Source organism: Lissotriton vulgaris, chromosome 12 (assembly GCF_964263255.1).
Source record: "Lissotriton vulgaris chromosome 12, aLisVul1.2, whole genome shotgun sequence".
Taxonomy (NCBI): domain Eukaryota; kingdom Metazoa; phylum Chordata; class Amphibia; order Caudata; family Salamandridae; genus Lissotriton; species Lissotriton vulgaris.
The window spans coordinates 165,068,696-165,094,328 of NC_141700.1; the positions used below are offsets into that span (position 1 = coordinate 165,068,696).

General features: G+C 45.6%; 1 protein-coding gene across 1 annotated transcript in view; it reads right to left on the bottom strand.

The window, feature by feature from the left end:
• Positions 1–25,633, bottom strand: part of BBS2 (Bardet-Biedl syndrome 2) — a 317,210-nt gene that overhangs the window by 180,218 nt on the left and 111,359 nt on the right. The window contains exons 3-7 of the mRNA XM_086947694.1: positions 24,492–24,617; positions 18,541–18,768; positions 7,502–7,627; positions 4,466–4,528; positions 2,324–2,401 (exon numbers count right to left, since the gene is read on the bottom strand). Coding sequence (XP_086803820.1) covers positions 2,324–2,401; positions 4,466–4,528; positions 7,502–7,627; positions 18,541–18,768; positions 24,492–24,608 — 612 coding nt within the window. The 5' untranslated portion in view covers positions 24,609–24,617. The remainder of the gene's footprint in view (positions 1–2,323; positions 2,402–4,465; positions 4,529–7,501; positions 7,628–18,540; positions 18,769–24,491; positions 24,618–25,633) is intronic.

Below are 25,633 nucleotides of genomic sequence, written 5' to 3' on the forward strand. Positions count from 1 at the left end.
TTATTATCCAAATGCCGCAGCACAGAGGGGAGCCCCTTTCAGCAGCTCCAGCGTGTTGCTGTGGTAACAGGAATCACCTCTGTTCCAATGCGTCAGCTGATCAGATTGAACATTGCGCACTGACAGCTCGTTTGTGCCCAGAGGGAAATTGCCACACATTGTGAGCATTTCGGATCTGCCAGAGATTGACGCCATACGGGCCATCGCCGCACCACTTTCTCGTCTGAGAGCCCCAGTGATGCAGGCCCCGTTCCACGTAGCTGTCAACCCTGCAACTCCTCAATTAACCTAGTGTGGGCCAGACCTGCAAGGCTTCCAAATAGAGCTGCATGCTTTCAGGCAGCTGAGATGGTCCCTGCACCCCGGTCCAGAGGACCTGTAGCTCGCTGCTCTTCAGGCACCTCTTGCTTGTTAAAATACTGTTTTTGGCCACAATACTGTGGGGAAGCAACTACCAATCGTCCCTATTTGGACTTCTGTCGTTTCTTACCAGTTTTAAAAGTGAGCTGATGATCATAAGTACTACTTAGTACTGTGTGTACTTGGATATTTATTAAATGCATATCTCTAGAACTACTTATTGGATTTTTGTTGTTTTGGTCTTATTTGAATCAGATAAATACTCTTTATTTTCTAAACCAGTGTGGTCTTTTTGTGGTTTTTTCATTGTGTTACTGTGTGTGTGTGTGTTGAACATTGCCTTTTTAGATAAGCCTGACTGCTCTGTGCCAAGCTATCAGAGGGTGAGCACAGGTTATCTTATTGTGTATCTAGCTTGTGCTGACTAGAGTGGTACTACTTGCCTGGGTTCATACCTCAACCAACCATGAACTCCTTTTTTTAACGTGGAAGAACAGAAAGACAGAAAAAACGCCACAAAGGGGAAAGTAGGAACTTGCAAGAGTGAGCTAAAGAGGCAGGGAATGTCTGGTAGAGGATTAAAGAGGCAGGTGGATTTAGGACTACCAGTATTGGTATTCAGTGCACCGACATTCAGTTGCACCTGCAGCGGGCTTCTGAGCAAAGCCCTGGGCACTGACATTTTACAAAATACAACCTGCACCTCAGCATTCACATATGTTCACTTCTCTTAATACGCAACTCTTTCTAAAGTAATGGAGGACTCCAACTCGAACGTCAACTCACAGACATCATGGATGAGACTCAGAAATACAGCTATAATACCTAATGACAGAGGCTGTATGTGTGTCACTCAAATCTCACATTATGCACCCCCTCTAACAAAGGTGCCCCTGCCTCAGTATGTCAGCCCATTGTCCAAAAGGAACCAATTATAGAGTCCAGAACAATATCCTCTGCAAGGAGCACCAGCATGGTTTATGCCGTTTACCCCACTCCTGCAAGTCCTTGCTTTGTCAGCTCTTCAACGTGTACACAGTTACCATGCCCAGTAAACACATGGAGTTGCCTTCTACAAATGATCAAGATGCCCAGCTCTTGGAATAGATAACCCTCTGTGGGACAGAGTTGCCTCCCACTCACCCCCAACTCCCTAAGTATTTACTGACTCCGGGAATCTACCTCTTTTATGCTCCCCTAAAACACACTCACCTAGTCTCCAGGGCACACTTCTGCACAATCTACTTTGATGTATTGATTAGAAAGCACACTTTCGTTCTGGAAAGACTCAAAACATCTTTACACCTCTTCGACAGTTGGTCAATCCCTTCAAAGCTATATCCTTCCCTGAAAAGTGAAATGCCCAAGCTCATCAAATATAAAAAGACTACATTTCCCCCACAAAACATCCTACCCTCTCACAATAGAATGTGCCCCTTTTACTTACCAAGGAAAAATTACTAATCTTGCACATACCCAAAGCACCAAATAGGCCATAAACTTGCAATACGTGACTTCACCTGTCGCAATTATTAAAGTCAGTTATATTAACGGCGTTTGCGGATTATCATCCAATGAGTGTACAGTAGAAGTCCTCGATATGAGGAGATTTACAAATGCACAACAAATGTATGCTGTAAAAGGAGATCTCCAGTGATAGAAAAAACAGTACCACTCCACTCTGCACAGCAATAGATGGACCTTTAATAAAGCTTGGCACTTTCCAGTAAGAACTTTGTCACTTTCATAGCTCACTTTCAACAGTTTCAACGTGGCCATATCTTCAGTCCTATTGTTTATTCGTGAGCAATACTGTTAGCTCAAAGGCAGAAAGCCCTTTTGATGACGTCAAGGCCAGGTGAAATTTCGGACCTCGTAAAGAGCATTTCTATTTTCAGTATCTGTGATCGCAATACTAACTTCTGATGCCATATTTCGTTGAACTCCTTAATTTTCTTCTTACCTCGGTTTCCGCCATTTCTGCCACAATCTCATCTTCTTTAAACACTCTGATGTCAAAGTCTTCAGAGCCAACCAGAAGCTAAAAGAGGTGATGTCATAACAATGTTGATCACTGTTTAATTTAATACACACAATTCGCTTTCATTTAAGCTTCTCATTTACAAGTGTGACAGTTAAAAAAAATAAACTCAATGGATTATAATATAACCTTTGTAACGATGTAACCTGCAACTATGATGTTATACTCATGTAAAGCGCTCTGATACCTCCGGGTCTAGCCAGAGCTATATAAAACCTTTAAAATAAATAAATAACCGGTAAAGTGATGCCCACAGAAAATACAGACATCACTCATTAATAGGGAATACATTGAAATGAAAAACAAAATACCACATTGTTTTTAAATAATAGAGACTTTATGGGAGACAATTACCTTGGCATCAAACTTGGACTCCATAAACAGAGAAAGCAACAAGCACTTGCCTGTAACTAGAACTGTTAACACTCTCCTCTACACTTTTGTTATATAAATAAGGGAATGGATGGCTCCAGCAGGACTCAGGGGTTCCCGCCTTCACTATCCTCTGAAAAATTCTTGAGGAATTTGATCCTATGGCAGGGTTAACCTGCCAGTAGCGCTGATATTAGGCCTGAGGCCCATCATTTCCTTGAGTGAGCGCCGCATGAAAATGCAGCCGGCCCTCTGCAGGTACCGTTATGAAAATTAAGGCTACCCTTGGTGAGATCTCCTTCATAACATGGACCTTTAAAATTTGCTATTACTTCATCATTATTACAAATATACTACCTGAAATAAACAGATTTGCCACCTAATGCCATGCACGCCTATGCTCAAAAAGATACTACTACTTAGCACTTCAGTCGTTCTCTTTGACGATAAATAAGGATCATCTGTTTAAATTTTACAGATCCTGCTACTTCTTCACCCTCGGCCAAGAAATCTCATGAGTCTTAGAAACACCCCTGCCTTCTAAGGCAACTTATCTCCTCTGAGTGCAGGCTCTGGTCACACAGATTCCTTTACTCAGCACTTGCAGTCAATCTTGATGTCCCTAATTTAATTCCCACTCCACTAAGACTCCCTAATCCCACTGTACAAACCCTTCCCTAGTCTGAAGATACAATACTCAGACCTGTGACATTCCTTCAGACTGCGCTGTTACGTGGCTTCATGCTGCCCAATACCTCAGTATGGTGTTGAGGTACGGGTATTTCCTTTTCAGGACTGAGAGGAAATCTGGGGTTGACACCTGGAGGACAGCGTAAGAGCTTGGAACCTCAGGGAAATGATACTGACCTGGACTAAAACTGGAGTTATCTTGTTTCAAAGTTAACAAAAACCCTACCCAGACATGGGCCGAACAGGAGTCACTATTCTAAACACTAGGATGGAGACTGTGGGAAGGTGAAGTCCTCCCACACCAAAGAAGAAACCAATTACTTCTTTACATTTTTCTTCTTCTCAATTAGTATTGTGCAAATGATGTTCCTAAAAGCTTATTTAAGGATGTTTCTGCAGTATGCACCTTGGTTTAATAGATGTAATGGAGAAAGAAAGGCAAAGTGTAAAATTTTCTTCTGTTGATGATAGATTTTCTTTTTTCTTCGACTTAATGTTCACATATCACCAAATGTGTTGGTTCATAAATCAAAAGATGAATGGGTGACTTTGTTATGTTCACATTTACTTCGCTCCTAGGGCAGTTAAGCCTGGGTCTTTTCAATGCTGATGCTCAATATACTCCATTAGATTTATAGGGTCAATCGACAAAGGAAAAGTCTCATATTGTCTGTGCAGTCTGTAATCTGCAGTATGTATCCCGCGATCAGCTTTGGCGTTGGAGTAGTCTATAAGGATATCAAATAGCAGTACATACATTCACACTTAATTGGATAGATGGTTGTGAGTGCAATCCTACTCTAAAAGAAAAAAAAACACTAAAATATAATACATTTGATAACATCAATCGAATTGCTTGGATACTAATGGAGATTGTCTCATGAATTAGGTTTATAGACATTGAACCTCTCCGGGGAAAAGCCAATTGTGTCAAACTCCACTGTGATGGTACGGTGTGCAGTAACAAAAGAATCTCAGATACAAATGACTCACTGTACCAACCTCTTTTTTGCCGTCGCTATCAAAATCGCATAAGGCCAATGAACGTACATTGTCTCCTGTAACCTAGAAAGGAAATAACAAGTTGTTACTATGTTTACAGTGTCTGTTTGACTTCTTGTAATCTGATTAAAATACTTCATGAAAGGATGACCACGGGTCACGTACGAGGAGTGCTCAATGTCCAGATACAAAACTGTCACCGGATAAAATCTAAAATATTTTACAAACAAGGTCTTAACATTTTAATAGAATAGTTTCAATTACATCCGATCTTTTCAGTCATTGAGGTAAGAGATACAAGGTCATGTAGTGGAGTGGTCTTAAATCGGATTAACTGGTGCTGGGGTGAAAATCCCGGAAGAACTCAACAAGAGTCTAAAATAGAAACCTATCTGCTGGGAAGATTCTTCCACTGAAAGGTGGGAAAGTCAAACTGCCAATAAACAATAAAAATCAGATTTCAGTTGATGATACTCAAACCATTATTGTGCAAACGAGAGCAGCAGTCTCTGACTAGCAAAGACGTAACAATAACTGGTGGAGCAGAAACCTACTTTAGGGACAGAGCAGCATTAGACTCCCCTGGGAAAGATGGTTAAGTTGGTAGGGCACAAACCTCAGTTCCCACAGTTTGGGTAATTGAATATGCAGCTCCAACCTAGGTGGAGGCATTTGGGAAGAGGTGGGAATAAACCTGGGATGAGTATAGGAGGGGTGTAGAAACCTATGCTGGAGAGCAGTTACAACCCACAACATGGTGAAGATGACAACGAATCTCAGTTATGAGATAGGGGCAGAAATCCAGTCATTTTGGTGTATGGTTTGGTGCTGGAGCCATATATAGAGACAGGCAAAATGTTCAGAATATTTGTCTGCCTGCATGCAAATGTCTCAAACTTATAGTGACAAAAATGAATACATCTGCAGGGAATGGTGAAAATGTGCATTAGCCTATACATCAACATCCTCTGTGTGTGTGTGCCCCTCAGAGCAAAGGGGGTTACCATAGTCAGGAGAGAGCGCCCAGTGGGTTAACCGAAACAAAACCAGCTTCACTACTTCCCTGAAAAGACTCACTATGCAGGGTTTCCCTTGCCTGCAACTTAACAGATGTGCCAATGCAATGAATTATTGTTTCTAATAGAACCAGCTATGTAGCTACAATATTTTGATAACTCCTGCTGGGTAGTCCCCACTTTATCAGCTTAGTCATTCCACCTTTGTTAGTAGTGCTTCTGTATGTTTTTTCTTTTCTAGGAAAGTAGCCCACCTATTCTGAAGGTAATTTTCAAATTACCATAATTTGTGGGATATTTTCCTAATATTGAGACTCTAAAAGGAAATTTAAAACCTTTGATTTTGTCCTAAAACCTTGCTGTGCAGGTATGAATTGTCCGTAGCTATAACCGTTGACTGGGTGGAAGGAACACAAACCTTTCCTGGAAGAAGAATAGTATGAACCTCATTTGGACAGAAGAACCCCAACCTGGGAAAAGGAGGTTTGCAGTCTCAGGAGTACAGGCTGTGTTAGATGTCGAAAGTACTAATTTTAGCTGGGTAGAAAGACATCAGAAGTAGTTGTTTAAATTAAGTACAAGTCAAGGCTGAGCTGATGCGACACAAACCTAGTCTGTACGCAGTTTTAATAAGCGAGGGTGGATGGTGGAGGAGAATAGCAGTGTGCGTAAGGAGTAAACCTGGTACGGTAGAGGGACAGTGAAACCTCATTTGATCAAAAATAGACACACACATCTGTTCTGGTTGGTGGATATAGACCTAGTTTGAGCAAATCTATCAGCAGAGAGTGGAGCAAAAATAAAACTGTGAAGAGTCTACAAACCTCATCAAACCGAGATCAAGCTGCCAATCTCATTTAGAAGGATGGGACATACATTTCGGTTGGCTGAAAACGATTCAAACCTCTGATGCTTGAAGAACAGCATAAACATCTTTGGCTAAAGGTACTTCAAACTTTGTCTGAAATAGCAGTGGTTAAAGATGCCAGGAGTACAAGATGCAAAAATATCCAGAGCGAAGTGGACTGAGGACAGTCCTATTTTGTGTGGCAGATGCAAAGCACAACAGTAGTAGTTGACTTGAATAAGACCGTCCTTTGTGTTTATGGAAGTGGGAGTACAGCATCAAAATGTATTATAATCTAAGTCATTAGCAAGGAGCTTCGACGTGTTCTTTTCCTCTGAATAGTACACAATTTTACACACTTGGACAATGAACTGAAATATGAAAGCCCTAAAGAAAGCATGAAACAAACATACATTGAAGCTGTGATTGGGTGTTCAAAAACAGTGGAGCTCATTATCTGTCCTTTTGCACACTCCTCTTCCTTTCGCTCCAAATTAACAGAGTAGAATGTATTATTTTCAACAACATATTTATTACCATCTTTAGCAGTATCCCTTCTTCAGGTGTCCTATAACAACACAGCTAATAACAAACCAACTCCTAACATGCCATATCCTACCTCTTACTCCTTAGAAATTAATACACATAGCAGGATGACAAAGATATGCAATACCAAAGCCACAAATAGTGTTCACACTGCCCCAAACCAAATGTAAGCCATCCTATTTCCTAAACAGCGACTTATAAATATGGCGTGCTCTAGTGAGCCTCAAGAAGGGCTTCACCTCTAGGAGTAAAGTAAATCACACTCGCAAATAATTCATCATTGTCTCAGAGTTTCCGACCAGGTGCTTGAACACCGACTCAGCAGATTTCACAGTTTTGTTGGCTTGAGATGATCAAGGACTTCTACTGGGTGTCTTTTCTGGTATTATGATAGAACTGTTTCACTCTATCCCTAACAAACTGAATTCCCATAAGTAACTTTGTTTCCATTGGAGGATGATTGTTGTGCAATTAAGGGACGTAATGTATTATAGATGTTGAATATTCTTCTTTGCAATGTTTTCTTTTTATCATTATTTGCCCAAAATTGGTTGTCACAGACGAGGCTTTATTACCAAAGAAAATCATGACTAATGTAAATAATGCTAAGGAGAATGAGACCCTCACCGTCCAAAAAAGATCATTTCCTTCATAGTCAAAACCTTGCAGAGCACAGTTTCCACCGATAATTGCAAGAGGCGTTGGTAGATCGCCCAAATTCCCAAGCACCATTGCGTTAGCTCCATCTGAGATCTAAAAGAGGAATACAAGGAAAAATAAAAACAAGAATACAGGCTAGGCAGGCATCACTAGAATATACAGAAACGAGGAGTAATTACAAAAGAAACAGAAGTTATTACAGAAAAGAGAGACAACTGGTGTTGACTGGTGAGTTGTAAATGTGTTAAAAGTGGTAAATAGCGAAAAGGCAGCTCAATTGATATAGGACCAGAACCATCACATGGATGAAGCAGCTAATGTACTAAAGTTGCCTGTAGTCAGGTTGAGATACATGTGTGATCTTCTTGTGTGTTCTGTAATAACCACTGCATGTCTCAGCCCTCAATTGCTTAGGAAGTGATTTGAATGATATCCGACGTGGCATGCTCTGCCTGAAAACAGATTAGCAACAGAACCACAGAACAACAAGTAACTTACATCTAGAGCATGTGGGAAGAATTCAAAGCACTGAGAATGGTCGCAGTGATAGCAAAGTTGATCAGGCAAAAAGGTCTTGAGCCTTTGCAGTCTAAACTGAGTGTGTGCCCTAGTGTTTGTGTACTGGAAGACATTTTTTTTTTTTTTTAGAGTTTTATAAAGTGCGATCATGATCGAAGGTTATCAGAGCACCATCCATCATCTCCTTGTGTTTGCTCAGAAAGAAACAATAACCAGTTACATAACAGAGTCTCAAGACACAAACACAAAATAAAAAACTAAAAAACATAGAAGTTATATCAAATGTGTTGAGTTACAAGTTTGTCGTTCCAAATGCAGCAGGGAGACTGGTATTTCAACTCCCTTTCCAAAGTGCTACTGCAGATGGCCTGCGGGAGCTGCATGGACTACCAGTCAGAACATGGATTATTTTCAAAGCTTTACTCATTGTCTACATGGCCAATTATAAAATTGGTCCCAAATGTCTCTCTGATATTTGTGTTCCTCACTTCTCATATTGAACGCTGAGATCTGATGCAATAATCTTCTATGAATCCATAAGTTCAGGTTTCAAACTAAGGGGCAGATCTAAATCTGTCCTTTGGGCAAGGACATCTTTAAAGCAAACTGCTAACCTTGGCACCTTCAGAAAGCTTATCAAAAACTGGCTTTTCACTCGACCGTAAGTGTTTATTTTTCTGAGGACAGGCTTTCTTTCTGTTTTACAAATTTTTAAAGCTGAGATGTCTTTTGGGGTGGTTGTTGAGCTTTACAAACATCAATTTAATTTATTGAACGGTTTTACATTTTGTAATTCAGCCACTAGATGTAAATGCTTTGCCTCCCCTGCACCCACCTAACGCTCCAACCACACCCCCACCCACGCCCCAGCACCCTGCTTCCATCGAAGCGGCCCTCGAGCACAACAGAGATTAAGCTTTTAAGCCTTTGGCAAAATTTTACGAGTCTACAAGCCCAAAAACATACCTCACTATTTGCTAGACGCCCACATGAAGTGTGCACATATATGGGAACCTTGCCTGGTCATTCACAGCAGAGACAGAGGAGGGAAAATGAAAGAAAATCTTATAGAAGAGGGACAAGAGAGAGAAACAAGCATTTGCAATGCAATAGGTCTCGCATTTATGTGAGTTTGAGCTATTGGCATTGTAAATGACCATGCCTTATATTTATGTTTTGGTTTTTAAAACCGATAAATAAAAGGCATTGTCATTTACAATGCAATAACTTAAACTATTGCAAATGTGAGGCCTATTGCATTCCAAATGCTTGTTTATAAAAGCGCCCCATAACATGATTTCACTTTAGCGGCCACACCCCTTCTTTAGATGACCAGAGTCTAAAGAAAGCTGTGCGATTCCCATTAAAGAGAAAGCGTGGTATGAGGTACTTCCTAAGAATCTGAGCGTTATGTAAAAGCAAGGAATACATTGAACATTACTACACAGAGAAATTTGCAGAGTGCGTGTGTATGTGCCATGTTCAGCTATTGTAAATGGCACAGAAGGTGATAAACGAGCTTAGAAATGACACCAAGTAAAGAATACCTAAAGGAACCAGAGGTTACCTTGTTAGCACCCCTAACGCTGCACTTTAACTGATTCAGTGAAAGTGAACCTTTTAACAGTGTGCCAAACGCGGAGTAAAGAAAATGTGCCAAGTGCAACTGCTCACTAAGCGTGTGCAACAATGAAGCAGTGTGTGGGGAACGGGGTCGGGAGAATGAGAGTCGCCACGAGTATGAGTCTATCTTTAACCACTTTATTCGGTTTGAAAACACCGAGGTAGGTTCAAAAAGGATTTAGAGTACAGTGTCCTGGGGGGGGGTATTAACAATAAACGTGGAGTCTCTCCGTTGGGGAAACTTCCGAAGTCTTCGGTTCCAGTCTTGAGGCAGCTGGAGGTGGCCACAGGTCCGGAGATGCACTCGGGAAAAGGAAAAGAAAAGCAGCCACGTTAGGGGCTGGGGTCGGTATATACAACAGGTGAGAGGAGGGTAGGGTAGTGAGGGATCACCAGGGTGCTACCACCAACTCTAGCAGTCTGGGAGTGTAGACGGCCGGCAAGGTACGACGATAGTGACCACCCTCAGGCTACCCCGTCCCACCCCGTGATTTGAACAACCCTTGAAAATGCCCCCGTACCTTGTGGAGCCACACTTCTCCCCTGGAAGTGTGGCGGGGCAGCTCGTGGTATCGTTGGCCTCCTGGCTTGTCGTCACTCAGCTCCAGGGGTCCTAGCAGCGGTTCCACGACAGTTCCTCCGTCTTCTTCCGTGGCGTCCTCCTCGTGCTTCGGCTGGCGTTCCGAAGGTTCCGCCCGACAGTCCAAGACGGGGCTTCCTTAAACGCCCCCAGCTCCTCTGATTGGGTAGTGTCAGATGACGTCCTCTCACCTGATTGGCCGATCGCTGTAGAACATGCCCCTAGCGTCATAGAAGCTGGATACAGAGATGCACGTCCCTGAGGCAGAGCCGAGGAAACCCAGGAAATGTCCAAAGGATCCTGCGGACGGGGTGGAAAGGAAGAAACGTTAGCAAGTACACCCCGTCCGTCCGAATCAGGAAGCTCATCTAGGTCAGGGAGCTCGGCTTCGTGACACATCCCACCCCCAGGATTGACCCGATCGGGGGGAATCGGATAGCGGGACAGAAAGTCAACATTTCCTTGCAAGGAACCCTTTCGATGACGGACCTCGATCTGGAAAGGCTGCAGGGCCAAAAACCAACGCAGAATGCGATCGTTGTTCCCCCTGTTACGCTGAAGCCAAGTTAAGGGAGCATGGTCCGTGTACAACACAAACGGTCTCCCCTTGAGATAGTATCTCAGTTTTTCCACTCCCCAACGGACAGCTAGGCACTCCTTCTCAATCGTAGAATACGCCTGCTCCCTAGGAAACAACTTGCGACTGATAAAGAGCACAGGTCTTTCAGCCCCATTCTCGTCTTCCTGGGAAAGGACCGCACCAATGCCAACCCCAGAGGCGTCCGTCTGGAGAATGAACGGCTTGAGGAAATCAGGGGAAATGAGGACAGATGAAGAAGTCAAAGCATCCTTCAAGGCTTGGAAAGCCGAAGACTGTACCAGAGAAGGAGCGGGGAGTGCAGCAGACTTGATGTTCTTCCCGAGGAGGTCTGTGAGAGGAGCAGCCAGACTAGCAAACTGAGCAATGAATCGGCGGTAATAACCCACCAATCCCAAGAAGGCCCCGAGTTCTTTTTTTGAAGAGGGGTAGGGTAAAGCTTTGATCGCTTCCAGTTTCTCAGTCTGAGGCTTAATTTGTCCATCCCCCAAAAGGTACCCAAGATATTGACCTGCTGGAAAGCAAATCGGGACTTCTTCGCATTAATGTGGAGATTGGCATCCCTTAGACTGGTCAGTATGTTCCCAAGGTGTTGTAAATGGTCATCCCAGGTTTTGCTAAATACTACAATGTCGTCCAGGTAGGCAGACGCGTATTGTAAGTGAGGTGCCAGCAGTGTATCCATGACCCTCTGAAACGTTGCTGGCGCCCCTTGCAAACCAAAGGGAAGTACCGTGAAGTGGTAATGACCAGATGGGGTTGAAAATGCTGTCTTTTCCATGTCTTTGGAAGCAAGGGGAATCTGCCAATATCCCTTGGTGAGATCTATGGTGGTGATATACCGAGCCTCCCCAAGGCGTTCCAGTAACTCATCGACTCTAGGCAAGGGGTATGCATCTTGTTTAGACACCCGATTAACGGCCCTGAAGTCGATGCAGAAGCGGATACTACCATCAGGCTTCGGTACTAATACCACCGGTGAGCACCAGTTGCTGTGGGAAGGGACTATGATTCCGGACTTCAGCATACTGTCTACCTCGGCTTGGAATGCCGAGCGTCTTGCCTCGGGGATTCGGTAGGGCTTCTGTTTTACCACTGTATTGGGGAGAGTAGGTATGCTGTGTTCCGCCAAGTGGGTACGGCCCGGTTGATCCGAGAAGACTACTGAATGAGACAAGAGCAGTTTCCTAACTTCTTGTTGCTGGATAACAGATAAGTCAGGATTTACAGGAGCAGCACTAACTGTATGGTCTGTATTGAGTACAGGAGACACCACGTTGACTGTCTGAGGGGGTGGACCTAACCATTTTTTAAGGAAGTTAATATGGTACATTTGGGTTTTGCTTCTTCCTAACTGTACCAGATACGTAGTACGTCCTATTTTCTTCAAGATTTTGAAGGGTCCCTGCCACTCCTTCCTCATTTTATGTGTAGAGGAGGGTAATAGAATCAAAACCCAGTCACCTACATCCAACACCCTCCACTTTGTACCACGATCATACAGGGTTTTCTGTTTGGTTTGAGCTACCGCTAAATGCTCGTGAGCAAGCGTTCTGAGTTTGTGTAGCCTGCTCTGGAGTTGTCTGGTGTAATCCAACAGGGCCTCAGCTTCTTGTGCTCCCTCAGTCTCCCAACTATCCTTCGTGATCTCAAGGAGTGTTCTAGGGGGTCTCCCGAACAACAATTCAAATGGGGAGGTCCCTAGACTGGACTGTTTCTGGCTACGGAGTACAAAGAGGGCCAAGGGCAATAACTGGTCCCAGTTCTTTCCATCACCCGACAACAATTTTTTTAGGGTTAGCTTAAGGGAGCCGTTGTATCGCTCAACCAAACCGTCTGTTTGTGGGTGATACACAGACGTCTTGATGTGTTTGATGTTTAACTGTTTGCATACCTGTTGCATCAAACGGGAAACAAAAGGGGTGCCCTGATTGGTAACGATCTCTTTTGGAAAACCCATGCGAGAGAACACTTCGACTAGCCTCTGGGCTATCGCTACTGAAGTGGCTGATTTAAGAGGAAAGGCCTCGGGATACCGCGTGGCGTAATCAACCAAAACCAAGGCGTATTGATGTCCTCGGGAGGATTTCGGTAAAGGCCCGATTAAGTCCATTCCTATACGATCGAATGGGACCCCTATAATAGGCATGGGTACCAAAGGGGCAGGAGGTGGTGTGTAGGGGTTCCGTTTCTGGCATATTCTGCACTCCTGACAATATTTCTGTACTTGGGCGTAAATACCGGGCCAGAAAAAGTGTCGCAATATAGATTGACTCGTCTTTTCTACCCCAGAGTGGCCAGCTAACAAATGGGCATGACCAAAGAACAAAATCTGATCACGAAAATCATTCGGGACCAGCAGTTGAGGTTCAGCATCAGCCTTGGCGAGTCTATAAAGCAGACCATTTTTTTCAAGAAAAGTGGGATTGGTCCTAGTGGTCGGATCCTGTCCGTTTCGTGCAACCTGCCATGCATTGGTGAGACTTGCATCGTTCAATTGGGCAGTCCTAAAATGGGTGTCCCTGGCCCAGGGTTCTGCAGCTAACAAGGTATCATGGGGAAGGGACAGGTGGTGAAGGGTATCCAATAGCAAAGTACTAAATGAAGGATTATCAGTCCCTATGATTATGGGTTCAGGTAAACCAGCCATAACTCCCACAACAACTTCCATATTTTTCCCTGAAGGTGTGTGAAGCGTGATTTTGGCTATAGGATACTCCTTAACGTCCCCATGGACACAACGGATACTGACCCGTTTCCCCGGAATGAGAGAGTTGCGGTCTACTAGCTCTTCCCTTATAACTGAATGTTTGCAACCGGAATCTAGCAATGCTCTTATACTAGTACCGTTCAAAGAGACACGTACATAGAAAGTGGTTCCGGTTTCTTGTGCATAGAGGATAGACCTTGGGGCATAGCTCACGTCCATAGGTTCGTCTTCTCTTTCTTTTTTTTCCGACAAAACCGAGCAATATGCCCCCATTCACCACAGTCATAGCATTGAGGTCCTGAATTGGGAAGTTCGGGTCGTTGGAACCGCACCTTCGGAGGATCTGGAATGGGTTTTTGGAACCTTTTATCATTTTTAACAGGTGGTATGACTTTAGTGTTTTTTTTTGGGTTCCTTCATATACGGCTTACCCTGAGCCCGGGCATAACAAGTAGCCATTTCTATAGCATGTTCCAATGTTAACCCTGCATGTTGCTTAAGCCACCTCTGGGTACTATAGGGAAGTGCTTCGATGAACTGTTCAAGATATACTTTGTTCATAATGGCGTCGATGTTTCCTTCATGGGGCTTTAGCCATAAGTCCGCAGACTCCTTTAATTTGAAAAACAAGGTTTTGGGTAAATCCCCGGGTGACCCTTTCTCTTGACGAAACCGCAGTCGATGGGTTTCCTCGTCTACCCCCAATCTATCGAGGATATATTGTTTCACAACCGCATAGGCAGTTGTTCCATCCCGGTTTACTGTCTGATAAGCTGCCTGGGCCTCACCGGTTAGCAATGGCGCCAAATAGAAGGGCCACCTATCGCCAGGCCAGGAACTAGCTCTTGCCGCTCTTTCAAAGTTCAAAAAGAAAGCAAGGGGGTCTTCGCCTGGACTAAACTTCTGTAACGGTACAACAGTGCCCGGAGGTGGAGCTGTAGCCCTTCCCTGTCCTATTACAGTCATTAGTTGTGTTTGTCCCTCCGCCAATTTTAGAATGTTATCGGACTGCGTTTAGATGGCTTGGGAAAACGCAGTTCGTCTGCTTCCATTTGGGTCAGGAGTTCCTCCATTCTGTATCGGATGGCGTGGTTCACTGCTTGATCCGAGTCACGGCACCACTTGTGGGGAACGGGGTCGGGAGAATGAGAGTCGCCACGAGTATGAGTCTATCTTTAACCACTTTATTCGGTTTGAAAACACCGAGGTAGGTTCAAAAAGGATTTAGAGTACAGTGTCCTGGGGGGGGGGTATTAACAATAAATGTGGAGTCTCTCCGTTGGGGAAACTTCCGAAGTCTTCGGTTCCAGTCTTGAGGCAGCTGGAGGTGGCCACAGGTCCGGAGATGCACTCGGGAAAAGGAAAAGAAAAGCAGCCATGTTAGGGGCTGGGGTCGGTATATACAACAGGTGAGAGGAGGGTAGGGTAGTGAGGGATCACCAGGGTGCTACCACCAACTCTAGCAGTCTGGGAGTGTAGACGGCCGGCAAGGTACGACGATAGTGACCACCCTCAGGCTACCCCGTCCCACCCCGTGATTTGAACAACCCTTGAAAACGCCCCCGTACCTTGTGGAGCCACACTTCTCCCCTGGAAGTGTGGCGGGGCGGCTCGTGGTATCGTTGGCCTCCTGGCTTGTCGTCACTCAGCTCCAGGGGTCCTAGCAGCGGTTCCACGACAGTTCCTCCGTCTTCTTCCGTGGCGTCCTCCTCGTGCTTCGGCTGGCGTTCCGAAGGTTCCGCCCCGACAGTCCAAGACGGGGCTTCCTTAAACGCCCCCAGCTCCTCTGATTGGGTAGTGTCAGATGACGTCCTCTCACCTGATTGGCCGATCGCTGTAGAACATGCCCCTAGCGTCATAGAAGCTGGATACAGAGATGCACGTCCCTGAGGCAGAGCCGGGGAAACCCAGGAAAATCCAAAGGATCCTGCGGACGGGGTGGAAAGGAAGAAACGTTAGCAAGTACACCCCGTCCGTCCGAATCAGGAAGCTCATCTAGGTCAGGGAGCTCGGCTTCGTGACACAGTGTAAACTTTAGGAACGCATAATCTTGAACGCACGCGCCACCCCTCTTCCACAAAAGTAGAGCTGTGACCCAACGCGGCTTGGTTGCTTTAATTTCATACAGCTAGTAAATAAAGTTGCACACAGTTCACTCCCTATTATCCAGCACTCACAAGAGGGTTCATTCTGCTCACCCTAGTGAACTGACCCTTGAACCGTGCCTTCTGAATAAGCCTGGTTTACAAGGTGGCCCTTGGCTGTGGTAATTTACTCCAGTTTGTAAAAGAAGTACTTCACACAGTCCACCCCTTGCAAAAAGGTTCTCTTGTGCACACAGTAGTGAACCTGCCCTGGAAGCATGCTCATGGTCGCTCAATAAGTATGATTACATACCCGTCTCTTGGCTTCTGTAATTTACTGTTGTTTGTAGAAATAGGACTGTGTGCTGTATACCCATTATCCTCCACTCAGAAGAGGGATATCTTGTGCTTGTACATACACTAGTGAGCTGGTCTGGAGTCAAACCCTCTGAATAAGCTTAGTTTAAAGGGACTGTTGGAATTTACTCTAGTTAGTAGGAAAAGGTCCGCAAATAGTCCACCCCTCAGTATACGGCACTCACAAGAAGGTTCTCTTGTGTGCGCACACTAGTGAATCGACTCTGGAGCCATACCCATGTCCTTGGAATCAATCTTGTTCACAAGACGCCACTTGGCTGTTTTAATGTAATCCAGTTTGCAGAAAGATGACTCTGCACAGTCTACCCCCAGCATCTGGCACTCACGAAAGGGGTTTCTTGTGCAGACACTAGTGAGCTGGCACCAGAGACGTGTCTACGCAGTCACAATAAGCATGCTCCTTGGTGACTGTAATTTACTCTAGTTTGCAGAAATAGGACTATGCACAGTCCATCCCTAAGTATCCGCAATCACAAGAGGGTTTTCTTATGCACACACAAGAAAGTTAACTCAATAAAGAACACCCTTCGGAAGCTGTGATTTACACCAGTTTGCAGACATTGTACTATGGACAGTCCATCCCTCAGTATCCAGTATCCAGCACTCACAACCATGTTGGTTCTCTGTGCACACACTAGAAAGCTGGCTCTGGAGCCATGCCCCTGCCTTTGGAGTAAACTATGCTCACAAGACACCCCTTGGCTGCTGTAATTAACTCAAGTTTGCAGAGCTTCGCCCGGCAGCACTCCTTAGAGATTCAACACCTCTCGGCACAAGTGGGCGGGAGCTGAAACAGACTGTAAAACCCCTTTCTTTCCTTGTTGCCGTGGTTGGTTTCTAAGCAATACATGTGATGGACAGGCCTGTTTTCCTACATTATTCCAAACATCTTAACTGCGTGCTACAGTCACTGGGAGATACCAGTTTCAGTGTATTTACCGCTTACGGTGCCTGCCAATCATAGCATTAGTTGCACCCACCATATGCGCCTGCGCAACAAAATTCTGTATTTTCATGTTGAAAATTCTGACTCTTCGCCATAACCTGCTTGTAAAAGAAGAAGCACGTTCAAAGTGTAAAGGTATTGCATGTACCAAATAGGTGTGTCTTATTTCCGTGGGTTCCTTAATTAAGTTGTGATTAGAATGAGACGTGATGTTCGTCGTGAATACTTGTGTAAGGCCAACGTGACCGCTTCCTTGCCCGTCCACGAGAAGGAGAGTTCAAGTCGTAACATCTGCACCTGACTGTTTTAAACCAGAGGGCACTCGGACCTTTCCGTGGTATTTGTAGCTCATGTTTTGGCAGGTCTCGGATTGTTTTTAAATTCGCAGACCGTGACTAAGCATTTTTATGAGTTTGCGGGACTTTTGTTTTTGGGTCAGTCTGTGTTCAACTTACAGTGCACTGTTTTTTTTTGGTTTATAACAATGGGAGTGGCTTATTCCTTTTATTGCGGCAGAAGGTCGGTGTATAAATGAACAAGGGAAAGCGAAAGAGTGCCATGCGCGCATTGTAGGCACGGCGTAGGCGTGCACATTGGCGTGGCCTGCGGCTCGTACCGAGTGGCAGCGCCTGAATAAGTGCTGCGCAGCTGGTGCTGCCAAGGGAGGGGGCCGCCAAAGCGCCTAACGCAAAAAAAAAAAAAAAACCAGGACGCGTACAACTCGGCGAAGCAGGCGCTGCTGGAGTTTAGCAGGTGAGAGCAGGCCGAGTCAGAGAGCGTGGGTTGAAACGCCGAAGGGAGGGAAAGCGAAAGCACGCCATACGCGCGTTGAGGGCGATGAGTACGCGTGCACTTGTTTGGGGCATCTAGTGCGTGTGTGGTTTTTTTTTGAGGGAGACGAGTATGTGTGCACTGGCTGGTGCGTGTGTCTGTTTGCTGGCGCACTTACTGCATGCAGCAGGCTTGTGGACGGAAGGGGGACAGGAGATGTGCACATCGCGTGTCTGTGCGAGCGCGTTCACAGGCTCCAATCGCCAATCGCCCTGCGCGTGCCCATCTCCTGTCCTACTTCCGAGGTAAGTCAGCAACAATAGATCTCGCTGGCGACAGAGCTTTCGCGCTGCGTTCGCCAGGCGAGACCTAAAAAGAGAAACGGAGGGAAACTGATACAGCTTTTATGAGGGAAACTACACGAGTCAGAGAATTGAACTTAAAATGGAAAAACACTGTAGAATATGAAGGCATTAAGGTAATAACGCAAGTAAAAAGAGGCACTAAACAAAGATGGAAAGGAAGATGAAGACGTATGCTGAATTTAAACTTGTGTAGTAAAGGAAAATCCAATGATGTAGGACTACACCTAGGGCGTAGATAAAGTTCCGCTGGTGGATTGGATTCAAGCCCAGATTTAAGAATTCCAACACAAATGTTACAGATGTTGTACTCCCCATCAACTTCAAATCTGGACTTCGGACCGATAAGACCATAGAACCATAGCCAGCAATGTGCATCAGATACAGACCTGCTGAATGACTTTCATTTTCATCTCTGAGGTATGTTGGTCTTACCTCTCTGTAAAACAAATCCGAATTGTTGTGCACATCGTAAGCCAGCACGTTGGTCTGAGTCCCGACGACAAGGGAGTCATAGCCCAGCTGGGGATTGAGCACGCCGGCTGTCAGGCAGCTGACAGACTGGTTAATGTTGAGCAGAGATGTGTCCGAGTCTTGGGTGCTTTGAACCACACGGTGTGCCGCGAGGCGCTGCCCTCTTGTGTGGGGATTGTGAATAAAAACCTGCAAGAGAACACATAACTATGGCTTCAAATGTTGCACCATTTTTTCCATTTCCATCCATAAATATTTTATCAGTTATCACATTTATTATTTAATTTGGCACAAACATTCAATGAAGCTACTGCCAGTAAGTACTGTTTTACATTTACAAAAAGTATACACGTGTCTCCGGGTCTGAGGAGTTTTTGAGATGCATTAAATGCCATGCAAAGAACAGCAACACATGTTTATGATAGGTGTGAAATACAACCTGGACAGGTCATAAATGTTCCACAGCACTTACAACTGACATTATACGAGCGTGCAAGTGTCAGCATGGAAACTGAAGACCTGCACACCAATGTCAGGGCACCAAGCTGAATCACACCAATGCCAGGGCCCCAAGCTGCCTCACACCAATGCCAGGGCCCCAAGCTGCCTCACACCAATGCAAGGTCACCAAGCTGCCTCACACCATTGCAAGGGCCCCCAGCTGCCTCACACCAATGCCAGGGCCCCAAGCTGCCTCACACCAATGTCAGGGCCCCACGCTGCCTCACACCAATGCCAAATCACGAAGCGGCCACACACCAATGCAAGGTCACCAAGCTGCCTCACACCAATGCTAGGGCCCCAAGCTACCTCACACCAATGCCAGGTCACCAAGCTGCCTCACACCAATGCCAGGTCACCAAGCTGCGACACACCAATTTAAGGTCACCAAGCTGCCACACCAATGCCAGGCCCCAGGCTGCCTCACACCAATGCAAGGTCACCAAGCTGCCTCACACCAATGCCAGGGCCCCAAGCTGCCTCACACCAATGCCAGGTCACCAAGCTGCCTCACACCAATGCAAGGTCACAAAGCTGCCTCACACCAATGCCAGGGCACCAAGCCGCCACACACTAATGCCAGGGCCCCCAGCGGCCACACACTAATGCCAGGGCCCCAAGCGGCCACACACTGTCAGGGTCCCAAGCTGCCTCACACCAATGCCTGGGCACCAAGCTGCATCACACCAATGCCAGGGCCCCAAGCTGCCCCACACCAATTCCAGGGCCCCAAGCTGCCTCACACAAATGCCAGGGCCCCAAGCTGCCTCACACAAATGCCAGGGCCTCAAGCTGCCTCACACCAATGCCAGGGCCCCAAGCTGCCTCACAACAATGCCAGGGCCCAAGCTGCCTCACACCAATGCCAGGGCCCAAGCTGCCTCACACCAATGCAAGGTCACCAAGCTGCCTCACACAAATGCAAGGGCCCCAAGCTGCCTCACACCAATGCCAGGTCACAAAGCTGCCTCACACCAATGCCATGTCACAAAGCTGCCTCACACCACTGTCAGGGCATCAAGCAGCCACACACTGATGTCAGGGCACCAAGCGGCCACACACACACCAATGTCAGGGCACCAAGCGGCCTCACACCAATGTCAGGGCATCAAGCGGCCACACACCAATGTCAGGGCACCAAGCGGCCACACACACCAATGTCAGGGCACCAAGCCGCCACACACACCAATGTCAGGGCACCAAGCGGCCACACACCAATTCCAGGGCACCAAGCGGCCACACACCAATTCCAGGGCACCAAGCTGCCTCACACCAATGCAAGGTCACCAAGCTGCCTCACACCAATGCAAGGTCACCAACCTGCTACACACCAATGCAAGGTCACCAAGCGGCCACACACCAATGCAAGGTCACCAAGCTGCCTCACACCAATGCAAGGTCACCAAGCAGCCACACACAAATGCAAGGTCACCAAGCAGCCACACACAAATGCAAGGTCACCAAGCGGCTACATACCAATGCAAGGTCACCAAGCGGCCACACACCAATGCAAGGTCACCAAGCGGCCACACACCAATGCAAGGTCACCAAGCGGCCACACACCAATGCAAGGTCACCAAGGGGCCACACACCAATGCAAGGTCATCAAGCGGCCACACACCAATGCAAGGTCACCAAGCGGCCACACACCAATGCAAGGTCACCAAGCGGCCACACACCAATCCCAGGTCACCAAGCAGCCACACGCCAATGCAAGGTCACCAAGCAGCCACACACCAATGCAAGCTCACCAAGCGGGTACACACCAACGCAAGATCACCAAGCGGGTACACACCAACGCAAGGTCACCAAGCGGCCACACACCAACGCAAGGTCACCAAGCGGCCACACACCAATGCAAGGTCACCAAGCGGCCATACGCCAATGCAAGGTCACCAAGCGGCCATACACCAGTGCAAGGTCACAAAGCGGCCACACACCAATGCAAGGTCACCAAGTAGCCACACACTAGTGCAAGGTCACCAAGCGGCCATACACCAATGCAAAGCCACCAAGCTGCCTAGACCCTGCTCCTGCGGGTGAAAAGGTAATTAAGTTAATCATGTGCAAAATGGTTTCTCATTCCGCCTCCTAAAAGGACGCAAACTGGCAAAATCCGGAGGATTAAATTTTTGTCAAATAGCAAGGCACAAATGCATAATGCCACGTGCTCAAAACGATGAGGGTCACACTGTTGGCCCGACCATAAAGGATTCAAGGAGAGGCATGTTAAATAGCAGTTTAGTCAGCCATTTCCTGATTTTTAGACTAGTGTCAATTAAACATGTACTACTGGGCATACACACATAGGCCCGATTACCTGGGCCGCAAAATTCCAATTCCTGCACAAACCCAATTCGTTCAGATGTGGGAGCTGAGCAGGTTTTACAGCATTTGTAACTACCTGCAGTGCTAAAGTATACACCCTGCAATTTTTCCCAGTTACGGGTGTAACAAATGCTGATATTTATCAATGAAGAGGAACAAGTTGGTATTACCCTATATTTACCGGGGAAATATGCCCAGAAGATTCTAAAACATGCAGACGAGTATGCGAGTGCCTCTATGGAGAAGTGAGTGGGTGATTACTGGTATGGGTCTGCAAATGGGTAGGTAAGTGGCTGTGTGAGTGGGCATACAAGATATTGTATGGGGGTGTGAGAGTGGGTCTGTGGATGATGTCATCAGTGATGTCACGGACCATGTAATGAGTGAGGTGATGGACCGTGTCATCAGTGATGTAATATGTGAAGTCATAAGCAGTGCATTGCAGGGGCGTACGGTATACTTAGCTCAGGTAACTATAATAGCTGAATTTCTACTGTTTTGTACAAGTGAAACCTTAGCCTAACTATATAACATCCCTGTAACCTTTGGAGATATATATATATATATATATAGATATATATATATATATATATATATATATATATATATATCACTTCTACAGTCCTGTAAGCAAAGTCTAATGCAGCCCGAGCTACAAGCATTAGTAGAAAGAGGGACAGTTCATAGATCAAAACAGTTGCCATCAATGAGCGATTTACTGGCACCAGTGATGCAAGGGCCTTGGCACTGCAGGGAGGCGCTGAAACAAAGTAATACACTGCTGCATACCAAACACAGGTTGTCATTTCTAAATCAATGGGCATTTGCTATAGCGGCTAAGAAACGGACAAAGAGAACATGTTCTCTTCACGGCCAAAAGAACAGGCACAGGGCAGCCCTTACTCCAGGCTTCTGGTGTTCTTTTACTTGTTTCAGTAAAATGTGAAGCAACAATGTTTACAATCAAACTCGTATCTAACTTCGGATATCACATTCTGGGTTTCTAGCAATGTGCTAGGCTACTGACATCCCAATGGACCTTGGATTACCCTAGACCAGAGGTCTTGATACTGGAGGCGGACCACCCGAAGGTGCCTGAATTGATTTCAGGGGGCACATGCTGAAAACAATGCTGTGTTTTAATGATTTTTTTTAAAGACTGCCAGTGAGTCAACTCTGTAGTGAGCCGTCATTTTTTTTTTTTTTAATCAGACATGCCCTGACTTTGAGTCAGTGTAAAGTGTGTGTGTGTGTGGCGGGAGGGGGAAGGGGTCTTCGAATAACCCACAAAAAACTTGCCCAAGCCACTTCGTGGATATTTGTACACTTTACTGGGACCAGGCTACCAACAGCATGATTTTTTCTTTTTTTAACGAGGAGCAGGGTGCAGCATAAAAAAGTTGAAGATCTTTGCCCTAAAAGGAGAGAATGGCACAAAAATGTAAAATAATACGTAATGACATATGAAGTCATATAAAAAGAAGCAGACTCATCTTCTGCAAGAAAACTGTTAGCATCATCAATGCTGCCTCTACACATGCCTTGTGAGTATACACCACTAAACACATATTTCATATCTCCCTGTGCTTGATTACATATGGCAATTGTATTTATATGCCTCAAGCAGGTCTCTAAAAATAAGGACAGATGCGCTGAAATAAATATTTACTGCGCAAACGGTGACGATCAGGTCACTAATTTCTAAGTTGCCTGCATTTCTATAATCCAGCTCTCAAACACAGCAGGAAAGAGTAGAAGTCTTACAATGCACATGTCAATTCACACTACATAAAAAAACGTGGGGTCTGTCCACTGGTTGATGGCTAAAGGAGACGGAGGAGTACTTGAGAGCAGGACTCCAGTCACAATTCGAAGCTAGAAGTATTTTACTCCTTGCTTATGGAGGCAATGAATACAAGGTTAGGATAAAAAACAGGGCTTCTTTCCCAAATACTACTTATGAAGGAAACCAGAAAGTCAGAACATGAAAGAAGAATGCCATCTATGTTACAGCATAATTGACAGTTTGTTACATATGCCCTTCATTGATGTCTGAAACTATAATACCGTTGTTAAAGTTCCATTTCTAATACGAGTATTACTATACATCTTGCTTCAAAAATTCAGGAAAAATAAGACAAAAGAAAGGCGTGGCTTCTTCTCGATCAAGCAAGGTAAAAGGCCTATCCATAACCAGATTCAGGGACTTTTTCATAGTTTACTTCAAGCCTTTTCTTTGAATGGTCTGCCCTTTGGTCTCTCTAATGTCTCTCCCTAGCTACCTACACCCCTCTCTCGGAGCCTCTAAATTGTTCTACTTCCTCTTAGGGCTAATCCTCGAGAGCTGGGCTCTTCTGTTTTGTCATGCTCCTATTCTTGTGTTCTGAATGCTCCTTCTGCCCCTTCCCATGCTCCCACCTTCTAGGACCCAGTTCACGGTTCATCAATAGAGTAGGCCATAGTGGAGCTCGCACTCAGTTCCATCTTAGACTGAAAGTGTGATCAGTGACCAGCAGAATTAAACTCAATGCGTACAAGAAATGAAGCCCTGAATTGCAGATTTGATGCATTTGTTCAGGGCTTATGGAGGTCCAAGACTTTGAAAGCTGCACATCATAGGCTGGTGGTCTATCATGGCAAGGGTCAGATGGAGGAGGCTCTGCCAAGCCCGCCCCACTCATACATGGGGCATACGTAGCATCCCCATACATATCGAATCTGATGCTAGTGGACTTCGCCTTCCATGGCCTAGTCCGGTGGCCCCCGTGGACTGCCGTATCCACTGCACGCTCTGTTGGACCTCATGGTCGCTACCTCGTTCTATTACATTATCTACCCATCACCCATATCTCACATCCCAACTCGAAGGAAGCTTATGGCTCCATGAAGTGACTGCAACTTTCAATTACAACAATAGCATATTTTCATTTTAGGGTTTGTATTGATTTAGCATAACAGTCACTCTAATGAGCTGAGGCGTAAGGGAAACCCTTCTTTTAGCTCAACCTTATTTTTCACACAATTTAACCCGCAGATAAATATACCCCGGAGTGAAAAAGAAAACAAAATCTAGTAACAGGTACCTTGCCGGCCTGAGTGGCAGCTGTAAGGCATGGATGCACACCGTCATATTTCCCAACAGTAACCATCCGGGGGTTGATTTTGTGGTTCAGCTTCAGGGTAAATATTGGCACAAGCATGGTCGAGTCCTGCAGAAAAATAACATAGTCATATCTTTAAGCTAGGCCGAGCAGGCCACATTCAAGTTAGCACAGAGAGAAGTAAAATCTGAACACAGGAAAACCAACAGCAAATGTAAAAGATTTCAGAATTACGATATTTTTGGACAAGGCAATCCTAAAAGGAGCAAAAACTTCAATCGCAAACATATGTATATATATTTGTTTTTCTATTTGTTCCTTTTTTCAATCTTTCGGTTTTCCGTATAAGTATAATGGACTTCCAGCTCCTCGAAGGGTTGGTCTCATATGTTTTGTTTTATCAACTAAGGTTCATTATCGAGAAGAGTGAAACGAACAAGGTGTCAGTTGCACCAATTTCGCATGACGTCTTTACCCAATGAAATGCTGGAAAGACATTCAGGAAAACTTAATAATTGGAGGACGACCCCATGTAACAAAATTGTATGTTCCTATTGAAAAATAGTGACATGGATGAGGAATTTAAGGTGGATCTGGTCTGAATAGAATGAAGAAGAAAAGTCACTGTGCTGTTGAAAACTAGACCTAGTACAGAGCGGATGGTGAACAACATCCGAGAGTGTTTACTGGACTGGATCTAGTATAGGAAGAGCCAAGGAGACTAGCAATGACTGTAGCTCGAAGTAGAGTGAGGAATGGAACAGAACTACCAACAGGGGAGTGCTTTGAAGAACAGCCAAACAGCCTCCAATCTGGAGTCCTTTCTCCAGAACTCTGGGAGGGCAGACATCTTAAGAATGGCACTTTGTGAGCTGGAAAATTGGCACATTGGTGACGGAGAACAAGGGATATCACCCTTCATGTGGCTCGATTCTACTCTCTCCTTCGATCACCACACCAGGACGGTGGCGGGAAAGTGCTTTGGCAAAATGAAGGGCCTTCGGAAGATCTTAGATGTGCTCCCGATAGATGCCAGGAAAACCATAGTCCACGCACTTGTCACCTCTCACTTAGACTATGGGAATGCACTATACATAGGCGCCAGTAAAAACAGCGTGCAAAGA